This window comes from Alosa alosa, chromosome 11 (genome assembly GCF_017589495.1).
Source record: "Alosa alosa isolate M-15738 ecotype Scorff River chromosome 11, AALO_Geno_1.1, whole genome shotgun sequence".
NCBI classification, from domain to species: Eukaryota; Metazoa; Chordata; class Actinopteri; order Clupeiformes; family Clupeidae; genus Alosa; species Alosa alosa.
Genome location: NC_063199.1, coordinates 34,832,120 through 34,847,901, shown reverse-complemented (window position 1 = coordinate 34,847,901; position 15,782 = coordinate 34,832,120). Strand labels below are relative to the sequence as shown.

Genomic DNA, 15,782 nt, shown 5'->3' with positions numbered 1-15,782 from the left:
ATATCACATCCAGAAACACTTGTACTTGTAGAGGTTCATAGCACTATAAATCCCAAGAGCACAAAATACTGTACATGTTTAAACGTTAAAGGAATTGTTATAATGCAGCTGATCAAACAACAGACTGGATTTGATTACTGAACACGCAATCTAACAAACCTAAATGTAGAGGAACAACAAAACCAGTTGACACACAACACCAACTCAAGAGCCTCAAAACACCAAAGCTGTTCAATATAAATGCATAACCAAATAAATCTTTGGTTTAGAGACCAAGTGCTGATTGTTCCTATTTTCTCAAACTGAAGGCAAAATAATGTAAATTGCAACTGACTATGGCAAGTGAAAAAAAACAAACCTTGCCAGCCTCAGATGAGATAACAGGACGAGCAAGTATTCAAATGGATGGCGCTAGTCCAATTTCCAATTTAATGTACAGTATTTTGGCCCATCCAGTCTACAGTCTACTTTTAGGAAGCTTTCGCTTCATCACAAGTTCACTGGTATGCTCAGCTCAGTACAGTCCTGCACACGAGAGTGGAAATGTTCCTGTTAGAGTACACACAGCTCAACATATGAGAGTGGTCCTATCTACCAAACACAACAGTCCATCAGCAACTAAATACAGTACATTTGAACAAACATTAGTCTAACTCGCCCCCTTGCTCCTCAAACACATCACTCTTGGCTTACGAAAGTACAAAGATTTGATTCTGCAACTCTGTAGAAGTCCTGTGTTCCATATACTACAGCATTCTCTGTGCTGACTTGCGTCTTGGAATCAAGATTATGTATTAAAATACATTTTCCCCAGCGTCTCACCGAGCCTGGCATGTAGTTGTTTAACAAAGATCTGATCTAGCAATCAATTTACATAAATAATAGAGAAACAAACTGCAAAACCACTTTTACTAGAATACGAGATACACATTTCTCAGACACACAGAAAGGTTATGATCCAGGAAGTGACATCAGGGGTCAGTGAAATACTACCAAGTCAGTAAGTCTACTCCTGCACTTTTAAAAGCATGCGTGAGAGTCCCCAAGTCTACTCCTGCACTTTTAAAAGCATGCGTGAGAGTCCCCAAGTCTACTCCTGCACTTTTAAAAGCATGCGTGAGAGTCCCCAAGTCTACTCCTGCACTTTTAAACGCATGCGTGAGTCCCCAAGTCTACTCCTGCACTTTTAAAAGCATGCGTGAGAGTTCCCAAGTCACTAAGTTTACTCCTGCACTTTTAAACGCAATGCGGGAGTCCCCATGCACCTCTACATGCTGTTCTGTGCATCAAAACTTTGCCATACAGCACTGGGGATATGCCACATGCAGTGAGAAGAGATGAGGTCAACTTCAGTGGGGGGAAAGGAGCATGCACGTCAAAACATCACCACATACGTAGTGCTGAATGACTAAGGAATGGTCAAATTTGTTTTATACATGAAAACAACTATGAATGCAAATACACTTTTAATTTCACTTTTAAACAATGAAAGAGATAGTGGACTGGCACAATGTCCTCATGAGTGCATGACTATTCTCAGGTACCTGCCAGAGCTTTCTTCCCTGCTGTATGGTAGGCCACAATGTCCTCATGAGTGCATGACTATTCTGCCACAATGTCCTCATGAGTGCATAACTATTCTCAGGTACCTGCCAGAGCTTTCTTCCCTGCTGCATGGTAGGCCACAATGTACTTCCGCCCGTCCTTCTCCTCAGTCTTGGTTTCCAGGCCAGGGTACATATTCTTCACCGCTCTGTGGACTTGAGTGCGCTTCTCTTTTGTGTCATCCGCTACCTGTGTGTAAATAAAGACAGGCCACAGCAAGTTCCGAGATTACCTGACCATTACAAACCAACTCACTGATGAAAGTACTCTGACACTTTGCTTGTTTCCTTTTATCCTAAAGGAGCTCCAATGCTGTGTGCACCTCTATAGACACGTTGCCCTCTTTATTCTTAAACAGCTGCAGCTCCTCCAGCTGCTTCTTCTGTTCCTCCGTCAGCACCTCAGCTTCAGCGGCCGGTTCCTCCGGTGGAGCCTCCTGCTGGACACAACGCCATATAAATATCAAACAACGTCCGTGCTAATAAACAAACAAACTCCATATAAATATCAAACAATGTCCGTGCTAATAAACAAACAAACGCCATAGTAATATCAAACAACGTCCGTGCTAATAAACAAACAAACTCCATATAAATATCAAACAACGTCCGTGCTAATAAACAAACAAACAATGTATGGGCAAATAAGTTATTTCTAGTTTGAAAGCCTTTGTGTTTATAAAGTGAAGTTTATAAGAAGTCAAAGAACTTTAGTCTCACCTCAGTTTCCACTGGGATGGATAAGTCATCAAGTTGAACAGTCTTCCCCTCTTTGTTGATTTCATGCACAACAAAATCGGAGTACCTGTGCACATAACAGATGGATTTGCTCATTCTATCTTCAATCTCCCCTCTACAAACATATTACACAGACAACACAACACCACTGACTCACTCACCGTTCTTTCAGAATCCCTGAGAAGCCTTTATGGTCACTGACAAACTTCAGAATGCCCACATCAAGCTCTGTCAGTCCGTGCTTCATCATGTCAGCGAAGGTTTCGCCATCCCCTTCCACCACCTCCTCCCTCCTCCTCCTCCTCTGCTGGCAGTTCATCTTCACTGCCCTCACACTCCTCTCCTTCCCCTTTGGCCAGCTGTGCTGCAGCTGCTCCATTCTTCTCCTCTCTCACTCTGGGCCTCTTGACGGTGTGGATGAGCTCTTCCACTGGACATGCCCTCTTCAATGACGTCAGCTCAGAGTCCTCCATTAAGAGTAAACTGAGCAGGAGGGAAAAAGAAAGAATGTAATTGCATTCGAGAATCTGTTTCATTACCAGGGTACATAACATGTGATTTTTTAACTTACCAGTACGGTTTGACGTTTAACACTGGTGGGGTACTGCAAGGTGAATGGTTCCAGATGGCTAGTCTTTGAATGCCACCAGCAAAAAGGTAGACAGAGCGCCACTTCGATGCAACACAGCTAATTGTGGATAGATATGAGACATACAAGACAATTCATGACATCTGATTATTTTTTAATTTTAATGCGTCACATTGACATCCATGCTAGAACGTCTGAATGTAAAAACAGAAGCAATAACAATATCAACAAAAACCATGTAGATTATAGGAATAGCTTTACTATCTAGATCACTGGCAAGCTACTGAAGCATGTAATTCTCACCTGTAGCTATAGCAAGAATATCAACGTAGCGCGGTTCAAAACAAACAGCTATCATCCGCTATAGTAAGCTAAATCATATAATTTATTCTCTGTACTTAACCGAGCAACAAAATGTAATTTTATATCGTTAGTAACATCTTGCCTGCACCATTGCGTACAATATTTTGATATGTGCAATACACCACCCTTACATGATTCTTCGATATCTTGTCAGAAGATGCTGAACAGTGGACAACATGTGAGGCTGCCTACCAACAACTGGTCAAGAGCATGAGCATGAAGGTTTTGCTTCCGGGTCAATATATCACCATAATAAAAGTAATTTATCTGTAAACGTTACAAGAGAATGTCTACTATTAGTAGTTCCATTTTTAGGGCGTTCAAACCATGATCATTTCAATGGTCATTTTCACCTACTCTATTTTTAATACGTTTGGTGCAAATGAAAACCATATTGGACTAAATCTAGTTGTAAAGTTCGATAACAAACTGCATGGTTAAGGAACCCTTCTTGAAAGTCTGCGGCCACAAAAGATGGTCAGAGACATAACCACAGATCTTTTTTTTACAATTATGGTTACATGACAATGAAGCTGCTAAATAAATGTGCACAGGTATTAAATGGCTTTTAAGCACAGACTATGCTTTTAAGTTGAAAACTCAGGTTTGTCGAGGGCAGGGTATAATGTCAAATGTGCTTATGCTAGAAGCACACGTAAAGTGAAGTTACAGTACCTGTCAGAAGCAATTGGCACGAATGCATCATGACGTTAACCCACTGTCAGTTAATTAGCTCTCTACCCAGCTAAGATTAGTTTGGTTAATACAATGCCACGCTATTATCGTATACTTTTATTTTGCACAGTTCTGGCATTTTTCTCTGTTTTGTACGTATTTAGCCAGCTTGCCTCCTCCCTAGAGACTGAAGGTGGATTCTCCGAGAGGCGCGCTCAGCGATCCAACTCTCGAAGTGACATCAGCGGCCACAAAGTCAAGAAAGTGCCTGGGAATGAAGGCCCGTCTGAAAAGGACCGGAATGGAAGGTGCCTGGCCTAATTAACACTGCTATTAGCCCGGTAACTTGTAGCTAGAAGGCTCTGCGACTGGGCTAATTAACACTGCTTTAAGCGTTGTTATGATTCTCCTCAATTAGCGTTTTGTAGACGTTGGCAAACATTCAATGCAGGTAACCGACGCTACAAATGAACGATTGCGAACATTAACAAAATGTTATGCAATATCATGGAAATGGTACATAAAGCATAATTACTATTGCTTGGCTATTTCTACAAGTTACTAGCAAACGTAACGTTACCTTTTAAGATAAGAGTTTATTACTGGCTTAATAATTCGCCTAGTTTGCCGTAATAAGCGGACCAGAAACATTTCAGTGTTGATCAGTTTTTCCTATAGGTTAGTGCTCTTAACTTTAACCTAGTTAAAGGTCAGGCCAAAGTTTGTTTTAATGGTACTTAATGGCCGTTCGCTGTAAGGCACTCGTGTGTCGAAATGTTCAGTGTCATTGGTTGAGTTATTTGTGGCATCGTGTCACAGGAGCATTTGTTTTTTTCTCGTGGAAGGTGTGTTTATGTGGAGCATGTTTTTCTTGTCCTGTCAGGTGTAAGAGTTCAGTGTCTGTGTCATACTGGAATCCCTATTGGCGAGACTGTCCTGGGGTTTGTGGAATGAACTGCTTAATGGAATCGGCCTGTAGGTAGGATGAGTTGACCAAAACTTCCAGTGATCTGAAAGAATCCACAGTGGACAGTCTAACCCCCAACTCATGGGTAATCAACCCTGCTCCTGGCCCTGGCTGTTCGGCATGCTTTTTTGTCTTTTCCTTGATCTGTCTGTCTAAACCTTTTAGTGCACCTGATCTAGTAGATAAGGACTAGTTCGATGTCCCTGGGGTGGGGATCGTGAAGACTGCACTGGAGTACCCAGAAGTCTGGGAGATCGTCAAGGGGGTTTGGTTGGGACCAGGGCAGCAGGGGTCAGGAGCAGCGATGAAAACCATTCATAAACACCACCATCCATTTGACTAATTGGTTTTGTTTCAAGCCATTCCTAGCACATGATCCTCATTATAGTTTATTGTGAGTTGTAGAGCAAATATGTTGTTTGTCATTTGAATTCCATTAAGCACTGTGTAACAACCCAGACCCAAACCCAATATTACTAACAGTTGTTGGTTTCAGGGGTTTATGGGTTGTTTTAACTTACATATACTAATAACTAATAACAAACTCAGTTTGAGTCAAATTGTTGGGTAATTTAGCACCAATTACCCAATCGGCTACCCAATGTATTTACACAGAAGCTTGAATACCCAAGTGCACACTCCACCTGTACCTCTCCTTGCCTGCTGCTATCTATCTGTGACACAAACCTTTCTGTTCAGATTCCTGGTGTATTTAGTAGTGTCTTTTATTTAATCCGCTCTACAGGTACACAGTGGACAAACCAGGCTCTGTGGCCCAAGAGGTCAGTCGTGTGGAGCCCATGCACCTTGCTGTGGCGGCCTGCGGCTCGCGGCTGGAGGAGACTCTGACCATGCTGAAGTCCGCTGTGCTCTTCAGCAGCAAGCCGCTGCAGTTCCACATCTTTGCTGAAGAGGAGCTGCACAGCGGCTTCACAGAGGCAGTGAGCACCAAGCCCCATCATGCTGATTCACAGTAGTCTCATTATGAGAGTCAGTGAGCACCAAGCCCCATCATGCTGATTCACAGTAGTCTCTGTCTTATGAGAGGCAGTGAGCACCAAGCCCCATCATGCTGATTCACAGTAGTCTCTGTCTTATGAGAGGCAGTGAGCACCAAGCCCCATCATGCTGTTGTTTCACAGTAGTCTCATTATGAGGTCAGTGAGCACCAAGCCCCATCATGCTGATTCACAGTAGTCTCTGTCTTATGAGAGGCAGTGAGCACCAAGCCCCATCATGCTGATTCACAGTAGTCTCTGTCTTATGAGAGGCAGTGAGCACCAAGCCCCATCATGCTGTTTCACAGTAGTCTCATTATGAGAGGCAGTGAGCACCAAGCCCCATCATGCTGATTAGTCTCTGTCTCATGACAGGCAGTGAGCACCAAGTCCCATCATGCTGTTTCACAGTAGTCTCTGTCTGTCTTATGGGGCCAGGCATGGTTTTCACACTCCATCACTAGACTTGGGAGACAGTTCTTTGAACTTATGGTGTTGAGTGTTGTCAGGAGTTGACAGGAGAAGAGGCCTTGATTTCCACCTAAATCCTGACCACTTCATCAAAGCACCAGTTATCATAAATTACCAAACTCCCATTACTGTGTTTCTGTTGAAAACTGCACCGCTACTTTGAAAGTCGCTTTCCCTTGTGGCTTCATAAAGAATCAGCACATTTAGCCCAAATTCATTCATATCTGTTATCTGATTCATTCTGCATCATATAGCTGCTCTGTGAGACTAGTCCAGGAAGGGAAACTATTTACCGTCCAGCGTCATACCATCACAATGTGCCGAATCTTCGGTTTTCACTCTGTTGTTCTCCATCTCTTTAGCTTGAGTCCTGGCCAGCCACCTTCCAGACCAAGTTCAACTACTCAATGTATCCCATCACCTTTCCAAGTGAGAATGCAAAGGAGTGGAAAAAGCTGTTCAAGCCTTGTGCATCCCAGCGGCTCTTCTTGCCTGTGAGTCCAGTTTGGACCAGTTTTCTCATCTGTATCTGTACTGAGTGGCTTTCATACCTAGTTTCGCACTGAATCAGTTTTCTCCATTGTACCTGGGTTCGTTTGTGTTCACATGGCAGCATTTATATCAGAACAAATTATATAACAAACCCACGTGACATTAAACTTTTGTCTACAAACAAACCCACATGCGATTAAATTGTTCCTGATTGGACACATTTCTGAAGAATCCATGTCACCTAACACTTGAACCCCACATTTAACTTATTGTTTGTGTGTGTGCGTGTTGTGTTTGTGCGTGTGTGTGTGCATGTGTCTAGGCTTCTCCCACTCTCTGGCCTAAAAGACATTCGCTTGAAATTCAAAACATAGGCTAGCTAGATCTCTACTCTGTTAAAAGTTGAATAAACTTGTAGCCTAATGTGTAGGCCTACAAAAATGTAAGCATGAGGAAGCTGTTTGGCTACACTGGGCCGATTGCTTTCTCACTGCAAACAAATCGCTCGAGTTCGATTGGAAACGAGCCGAGACCACCTCCTCCAAGCGGTCTCGATCCGTTTGTATTTTGTTCCGAAACAGAATGCGATTGCTGCTTTCACATATACCCAATCGAAGCGATCTTTGGGGGAAACGCTTCACATTCCAATTCAAAGAGCCATGTGTGAAAGCACCCTTAGACACAAGCAGATACATATTAAATATGTTAGGTGTGATTTTATTTTTTCAGTAGTTAAAAGTAGGAACATTACTGTAAAAGTGGGAACATAATACTTAAGTTTTAGATGGTCATAAAGTAGAAACCATGTGGAACACCGTTCTCAACATAAGAACTAAGAAAACAAATGTACTAGCATAGTGTATGAACACACCAAGATACTTTTACTTTCTGACCCTGTATAACCGCTGAATTCGGAATATTATAGACAAAGTAATGAATAGATATTGTAATTTCCCAACACGGTTTTTATACATTGATTTTGCTAAATTTCTTCAGCTACGAGGTTAATACACGGGGGCAGTTAATATGGTATTGATATGGTTTTGTTTTTTTAACTTGCATAAAACACTGTCCTGCAGTTTATACACAGTGCGGCTAATACACAGGAAATGACTAAGTGCAAGTGTTCACCGATGTTGAGAAAAGTAATAAAGACAAATATAAACTAGTAACAAGTACATTATGTGTATGTTGTCAGGGAAAGCTTGTGGTGGCAGCCGTACTCTTTCAATGGTTGTTCTGTTTTAGCAACTTAACTCGTAACCTCATCACTCCTCAGCTCCTGCTGAAGCACGTGGACTCTCTGCTATATGTGGACACAGACATCCTGTTCCTGCAGCCAGTGGACGAGATCTGGAACTTCCTCTCGGAGTTCAACTCCAGCCAGTTGGCAGGCATGGCACCTGAACACGAGGAGCCGCGCATTGGCTGGTACAACCGCTTTGCCCGCCATCCATACTATGGCAAAACGGGCGTCAACTCCGGCGTCATGCTCATGAACATGAGCCGTATCCGGGCCAAACACTTCAAGGTATGACATGTCACTTCACTACGTTTCCCATCCATTTTGAAGAAGGTCTGTGTGTGTGTGTGTGTGTGTGTGTACACAAGACAAAACATTTACATGGAAACAATATCACTCAGAGGCTTACATTGCACAAGAGTTAAATACACACTGTTTGCAATGCCAGCGTTTGCCAGTGGGGGTCAGTATTGTCCCATTGCTATTTAGCCTGATTTGATTTCTGCAGTGGTTAGAGATGTTTCATCATGTATTCTTCCCAATGAGGGTGGCAGAAACTGTGTATATTTATTTTATACTTGCTTGCTTGTTGACGTCAAATGGGGCTCCAGTTGAATACAAATGAATGTATGGCAAATCTATTTAGCTGTGATACCTCCCAGCTCACATCATGCAGTAAAATCAGGAAACAGCCATGCATAATGCAATTCCTCTCCCCCCTCCATCAGAATGATATGACCTCAGTTCCTCTTCTGTGGGGGGAAATGTTGATGCCACTCCTGCAGAAGTATAAGCTGAACATCACCTGGGGTGACCAGGACCTCCTGAACATAATATTCCACCACAATCCAGGTATCACACACTTCTCATCGCTCCTGAACATAATATTCCACCACAATCCAGGTATCACACACTTCTCATCGCTCCTGAACATAATATTCCACCACAATCCAGGTATCACACACTTCTCATCGCCAGGGTTCCATGACATGTCATATTGCTTCCCTTTGCTATAGTAAAAGTCTGAATATTGTAAGACAACAAATCTTTTATTTGTCAAATTGAGATTGGGGTAACTCATGGCAACAAACACTTCAGAATCACATAAACATAAAAGCACCCAGGAAGTCCCTGCACCATGTTTTCTTGGCATGGTGTTTGGTATTAGTGGGGAATGTTGGCTCCCAGTTCCTAATCCTCTGATTGAGGGTTCATCTGTTCCATCTCTGGTGTGCTTCTCCTCTCCTCCTCCACCTCCTCTCTCCCTGCAGAGGGTCTGTTTGTGTTCCCGTGCCAGTGGAACTACCGCCCTGACCACTGTATCTACGGCAGCAACTGTGCCGCCGCAGAGCAGCACGGAGTCTTCGTCCTCCATGGCAATCGCGGCGTCTACCACAACGACAAGCAGCCTGCTTTCCGAGCCATCTACGAAGCCATCCAGCAGGTGAGGACGCCATACCTTCTGCCCGGCATTTAAGAGTGACGACCACAGACTGGAACAGCAGTTATAACAGATTAATGGAACTTTCTCTCTGGTCCATGGAAAAATGGGCAAATGGGGAATACTGCTGAGTGTTCTGGCATCACTCTGCACACTTGCTTTAAGGTTTACACTCAAGTCGTTAGAAAAATAAATTGATCAGTTGAAGGCTTCCTGAGAATGAAAAATTCATTGTATTGACCTACATTTAGTCATATAGTCATTCGGGGGCAGTCGTAGCCTACTGGTTAGCGCTTCGGACTTGTTACCGGAGGGTTGCCGGTTCGAACCCGACCAGTAGGCACGGCTGAAGTGCCCATGAGCAAGGCACCTAACCCCTCACTGCTCCCCGAGCGCCGCTGTTGATGCAGGATTGCATCAACTGCGCCGGGATTAGTGTGTGCTTCACCTCACTGTGTGTGCACTGTGTGCAGTGTGTGTTTCACTAATTCACGGATTGGGATAAATGCAGAGACCAAATTCCCCTCACGGTATCAAAAGAGGATATATACTTATATAGCTTTTATGGAAACTCAGCCTGAAACATAATTCCATTTGTATAATATAATTATAATTCCTGAAACATAATTCCATCCTAGATGAATTGATGAGATGTACTGCTAATTATGAGATTGTGTTGAATGCGGAAAGGAATGCAAAAAGTAATATTATACCGCAAGGCGCGGTATTAAATGCGTGTTCCGGCCCAGCCCTCAGAGCCAATCCTTAGTAATATTATACCGCAAGGCGCGGTATTAAATGCGTGTTCCGGCCCAGCCCTCAGAGCCAATCCTTAGTAATATTATACCGCAAGGCGCGGTATTAAATGCGTGTTCCGGCCCAGCCCTCAGAGCCAATCCTTATTAATTAAATGCGTGTTCCGCCCAGCCCTCAGAGCCAATCCCCGTTTTCGGCCCAGCCCTCAGAGCCAATCCTTAGTAATATTATACCGCAAGGCGCAGTATTAAATGCGTGTTCCAGAGCTGTTCTTCCTTGACTGATGGGCCACTGTGACATATGACACATGGACCATCTGGCCATCAGTTCATTTGATGGGCTCAAAACCGGCGTGTTGCAGCCCAGCTGTATCTGTTGATCTGTAAATGCTAGCACCTCCCAATATGGCTTTCCGATTGCTGTCTCCTTAATGAAATTGCCTGCCTGGCCAACATTTGCCCAATGACCTCATCAGTGTGCTGCGGGCCATTGCTTTTTCTATCAGACCAAAAGTTTGCATCTGTCTAACTGAAATGGCCGAATCGATAGCCCTGTTTGCTTTGCCGTCAGTGCACCATCGCTTATCATGTATCTGCAGCTAATCCCAGGCGCTCTCTGCTGCTGCGTTGATTGCTCTTCCGGCTGAAATCCTCACGCTCCTGCTCGGGCCTCCTCCGTCATTGTTTCACCAGTCTGAATGTGTACAATCCATCACAGGAGGGAGAGGGAGAGAGGGAGGAAGACAAGAAAGGGAGGAATGAAGAGCTTATTTGTCTGACCATTACGGCTGGTCCATCAGTGTGGGTGGTGAGCTTGGCCATTAGCGAAATGAGTGGGCTCGTTACGGAGAGACCTGCTTCGTTTCTCTGACCCTGCGAGGGCAGACCGCCACTGCTCACCCTGACTGGACGCCAGGCAGACAGACAGGTGGGAGGAGCTATGCCGCTGCCTTCAACTGTCTAACCAGTCACTTACCGTAGCAGGCGTCAAGGTACCAAGTATGAACTTTTGACAAACAAAACCAAATAATTTTAGAAATCAGAATTTTATACAAGTATTTGATTTGAAACATGCCTTCCATGCCTTGCTGCCACTGAGTGCACTTTGAGAGCAGGATTCTGTTCAGTTTGGGATAGTGTCTGTCTACAGAGCAGGATTCTGTTCAGTTTGGGATAGTGTCTGTCTACAGAGCAGGATTCTGTTCAGTTTGGGATAGTGTCTGTCTACAACCCCTGTTAAAGGAGCAATGAATGTTTTGTCCCCCCTCTTGGCCACTGTCAGCATGCCAGACTCCACTCTGAGAGGGAGCAGTGGAGGCTCATGGGGTTGTGTTTTGGCGTCCCCATCCCATCCCATTCCGTCGTGGGCGCAGCCAAGCGGCCCTCCATTTGCGGCGCTTTGCTGCCGTCCCCTAGTGCCGGTGTGCTCCCCAAAGACACACTAGCAGCAGGGTTCTGCCGCATCGGGGCCGGCTCATAAAATGGCCAGCCATTACAGAGTTCCCCACCCCCACCACCTCGTCCCACAGAAGGGCAGTAAAATGTTTAGTGCTGAAGCCACGCGGAGACTCCAGGAAGCTGCAGGCCCGACGCACCGTCCTCCACATTAAAATCAATAGGAGACAGTAAATGGTACTTTATCGCCGGCCCTGATGTGTGTGTGTCACATGCACGGGCTGTAAAGTGGGAGCACGGAGTGACCTAATGTTCGTCACAAACAACCAGTCAGATGAGGCTCCATAAAAAAGTCATTTCTTTTTATTTACAGTGTGGACTGTAAACGCAGATGCATTCTGCCGAAATGCAGAGAAGTTGGGTTGATGGAGCAGGGCTATGATGGCTGGCAGTGAGACGGGCCGTGCTGATTTAGGGCTGTTGACTGCTTTATGCCAGTCGTTTGCCTCTCCTCCTTTGCCACTGTCCTCAGGAAACTGATGGAGGTGGTAAAATGTATTATGTTGCCACTAAGCAAAGGAACTCTTTTGACTTTATGACCGTATTTCTCCTTCCCTCCTTCCAAACCACCTTAATCTCAGAGTTTTGCAAAGTTGTTAGAAAAGATCATCTGGGATCACCTTCTTTTCTAACTCCTCTAACACTGCAAACATGCTGCACACTCACCAGCCTTCCCATCAGCTCATTCTGGACTTCAGATTGACCACCATTAGTACTTTGTGTCGTCTCTCCAAATGTCTCCTAACTTACTGAAGCTTGATTTAGCTCCTCAACTGTAAGTCCTTTTGGATGACTGCATTTGCCAAGTAAGTGTAGAAGTGGTCAGTTCTCCTGAAGCGGCGCTGTTTTGGGGACTATTGAGCTCCCTGCCTGTCAGGAGAGTTTGTCTGTCTGTCTGTCTCATCAGCGTTCTTCCTCTTCTCCTGCGTCCATCTCAGTACCCGTTTGGAGGTGATCCGGTTGGTACGCTGCTGCAGCCCCTGGAGGAGATGCTCCAAGACGCGTCGCACACCTACTGCGGACGAGTCAGCCACCTGTTCACCAAGCGGCTGCGGCAAAGCATCGGCCACCTCCAAGCAGGCTCTCAGAGGAGAGCGTGACCTCCAAGCAGACCCTCAGAGAGTGTGACCTCCATTCAGTCCAGGTGCCCCCCCATGTAGCATTGCGCATGGTGTGGAGCCAATTCTAGATAGAGGTAGCGGGGTTCTAGATAGAGGTAATCGGGGTTCTAGATAGAGGTAGCGGGGTTTTAGATAGAGGTAGCAGGGTTCTAGATAGAGGTTGTGGGGGTTCTAGATAGAGGTAGCGGGGTTTTAGATAGAGGTAGTGGGGTTCTAGATAGAGGTAGTGGGGTTCTAGATAGAGGTAGCAGGGTTTTAGATAGAGGTAGCAGCGGGGTTCTAGATAGAGCTTGTGGGGTTGCGGAAACACTCTTTTGCACTGAGTTCACTTTGATGTTTTGTCATCCTTAGTAGTAGAGGCCAAACATATCAAGATGTGACAATCACTTTCCATCCTCTTTAGGTAGAGTTGCAGTCGCCCATGCCATCCTCCTTAGATAGAGTTGCAGTCGCCCATGCCATCCTCTGAGTCGCAGTCGCCCATGCCATCCTCTTTAGGTAGAGTTGCAGTCGCCCATGCCATCCTCTGAGTGAGTTGCAGTAAGCCCATGCCATCCTCTTTAGGTAGAGTTGCAGTCAGCCCATGCCATCCTCTTTAGGTAGAGTTGCAGTCGCCCATGCCATCCTCTTTAGGTAGAGTTGCAGTCGCCCATGCCATCCTCTGAGTTGCAGTCGCCCATGCCATCCTCTTTAGGTAGAGTTGCAGTCGCCCATGCCATCCTCTGAGTTGCAGTCGCCCATGCCATCCTCTTTAGGTAGAGTTGCAGTCGCCCATGCCATCCTCTGAGTTGCAGTCGCCCATGCCATCCTCTTTAGGTAGAGTTGCAGTCGCCCATGCCATCCTCTGAGTCGCAGTCGCCCATGCCATCCTCTTTAGGTAGAGTTGCAGTCGCCCATGCCATCCTCTTTAGGTAGAGTTGCAGTCGCCCATGCCATCCTCTTTAGGTAGAGTTGCAGTCGCCCATGCCATCCTCCTTAGATAGAGTTGCAGTCGCCCATGCCATCCTCTGAGTTGCAGTCGCCCATGCCATCCTCTTTAGGTAGAGTTGCAGTCGCCCATTCAAGTTAATTGATGATGGGGAAGGTCACTTAATGTACTTAGCTTTGCATCATTTGATGCTTATTTATCTCATCTCCTCATAACTTGCAAGGGCTTATAAATATTTGTATTTAACATTAACTGGTGGAATGGCAACAGCTAAGTCATTGTTACGTCTTTTTCCATAAAGCCTATAATCAGATATCTCTCTGAACAGTAACAGTGTTATGGCTGTACGTTCTGTTTTTTTATTTCCTACTTTGCCGAAGAGTCATTAATCACATTTAACGTAAGTGATGAGGGGTGGTAGTCTAGAGCATTGGTTCTCAAGTTTTCTACAAAATATGAAATTGTCTTATATGGCGAAAAATGCTACAGTATCAGTATTTGCACAATTGATCTGCTGATACATTACATCAATACGTCAAAACACTTTACTATTAATTAACCGCCAACAAAATGAAAGTTATGTGAAGCAAACACTATGTGTTCAACACAATAGGCCTACATTTGACAAAGAAACAGCAGTTCTTTAAAAGAATCCTACATACTGTTTGCTAACATGACTATTGTGGTATTAGCACTCTGCTGTATGTTTTTAAAATACATATAACATAAGCATCTAACAGAAAAAAAGGATATACAGCTATATGATTAACTTAAGTTTTATGTGTTGCGATTATGAGTGGTCCTTGGAGAATTTTCCACTCCATGAAGGGTCCCCGGCCCACAAAAGTTTGAGAACCCCTGGTCTAGAGATCCTAGACTATTCCATGAATTTATTACAAAATCTCCATTGCAGCAAGAACTAGACCATTATCTGTCAGGTAACATACATTTTGCAAGTAGCCTTAAGAACAGTGTTGTATTTGTTATTAATTGGTAATTGGTATTAAGTTGCACCAGTTATTAACTGGTATGAGTTGTTCACGTGTGTTTAACAGAGTCTGTTGATTCTGAACTGGAACAGATACTGTATATGAGAGTGTCGGTGTACATGTACAATTCAATGCAGTAATCAGAGCAGAAATGTCTTTTATAGCCTGTGGATATTTTTAGTAATCATTGAATTACTTACGCAGTCATGTCAGCGTGTCCAGGAAGGACACTGTGGCCATCTCCTTTCAGTGAGCAGATCAATGTAATGTAAAGTCCATGTAAAGGTACGGTTTTATTTAAGCACTTTCACAAGATGATTTATTTGCTGAATTTTATGCTTTGTGTTGTACTGAGAAATGCTTTCTTCATGCTGTGAATTCCATGTGATCAAAGGAAAATCTGTGTTTATGTTGTCTGGTAGCCAAAATAGAAAAGTTTGCATAATGAAAAATCAGTCCATCCTATCACCCTGGCTCATGTGTCTTGTGTGGTATTTAGCTAATACCAAAACAGGGATTTGTTGCACTATTGAGTAAATATCAGGGTTGACATTTTCCTGTCCTGAAAAGCCAGTAGTAGAGCATTTCAAGTTAGAAACTTCTGTCTTACTTATCTAAGTACCTCACAACATGTCTCTTGTATTTTTGCCTTGAGTGGCTGTACAAGAAATGCAGTATATATATATTTTTATAATAAATGTTTTGATTCAGTCTTATTTATTGTGTCTGATTTATTTTTGTTTATGAGAACTATGGGTTCCATATTGATGTTGATGCTTCCTCCGTTGGCGGTAAGGGCTGTTTGTCTTCCAGAGCAAGACCAGCGCCTTGAGGCCATCTTGCATTTAGACTAAGATCAATGTGCTGGAGGTAAATTGTGATGAATCGTTCTCCTGATGAGGCACAAATGGCCACTAATGTGGTTTGTGTCTCGTATTAACGGAGAATAATCA

At 44.2% G+C, this 15,782-nt stretch overlaps 2 protein-coding genes across 6 annotated transcripts in view; one reads left to right on the top strand and one right to left on the bottom strand.

Annotated features, from left to right (window-relative positions):
• Positions 1-3,245, bottom strand: part of pus7 (pseudouridine synthase 7) — a 10,108-nt gene extending 6,863 nt beyond the window's left edge. Inside the window, 7 exon segments of the mRNA XM_048256509.1 lie at positions 1,650-1,794; positions 1,928-2,041; positions 2,325-2,409; positions 2,504-2,629; positions 2,631-2,825; positions 2,914-3,030; positions 3,235-3,245. Coding sequence (XP_048112466.1) covers positions 1,650-1,794; positions 1,928-2,041; positions 2,325-2,409; positions 2,504-2,629; positions 2,631-2,815 — 655 coding nt within the window. The 5' untranslated portion in view covers positions 2,816-2,825; positions 2,914-3,030; positions 3,235-3,245.
• LOC125303035 (glucoside xylosyltransferase 1-like) lies at positions 2,950-15,545 on the top strand. 5 transcript variants are annotated; one of them, XM_048256513.1, is made up of 10 exons: positions 2,950-2,999; positions 4,134-4,277; positions 4,853-4,948; positions 5,682-5,877; positions 6,768-6,899; positions 8,177-8,428; positions 8,869-8,992; positions 9,412-9,584; positions 12,730-13,410; positions 13,512-15,545. In XM_048256513.1, exons 1-9 carry the CDS (start codon positions 2,983-2,985, stop codon positions 12,889-12,891), a joined length of 1,296 nt encoding a protein of 431 aa, XP_048112470.1. In that variant the 5' UTR covers positions 2,950-2,982; the 3' UTR covers positions 12,892-13,410; positions 13,512-15,545. The 5 variants fall into 5 exon arrangements, with proteins under 5 accessions (XP_048112470.1, XP_048112469.1, XP_048112468.1 ...); XM_048256512.1 differs by lacking the exon at positions 2,950-2,999 and having other exon boundaries at positions 3,904-4,277; positions 12,730-13,315; positions 13,858-15,545; XM_048256511.1 differs by lacking the exon at positions 2,950-2,999 and having other exon boundaries at positions 3,904-4,277; positions 13,546-15,545.
• The last annotated feature ends 237 nt before the right edge of the window (positions 15,546-15,782 follow it).

Bases quoted from the DNA above. Each gene is read 5' to 3' on its own strand.
- LOC125303035 (XM_048256512.1), top strand. From the start codon at position 4,063: ATGCCACGCTATTATCGTATACTTTTATTTTGCACAGTTCTGGCATTT. The intron at 5,878-6,767 runs GTGAGCACCAAG...CCATCTCTTTAG, and splicing joins ACAGCGGCTTCACAGAGGCA to CTTGAGTCCTGGCCAGCCAC. The intron at 6,900-8,176 runs GTGAGTCCAGTT...ATCACTCCTCAG, and splicing joins CCCAGCGGCTCTTCTTGCCT to CTCCTGCTGAAGCACGTGGA.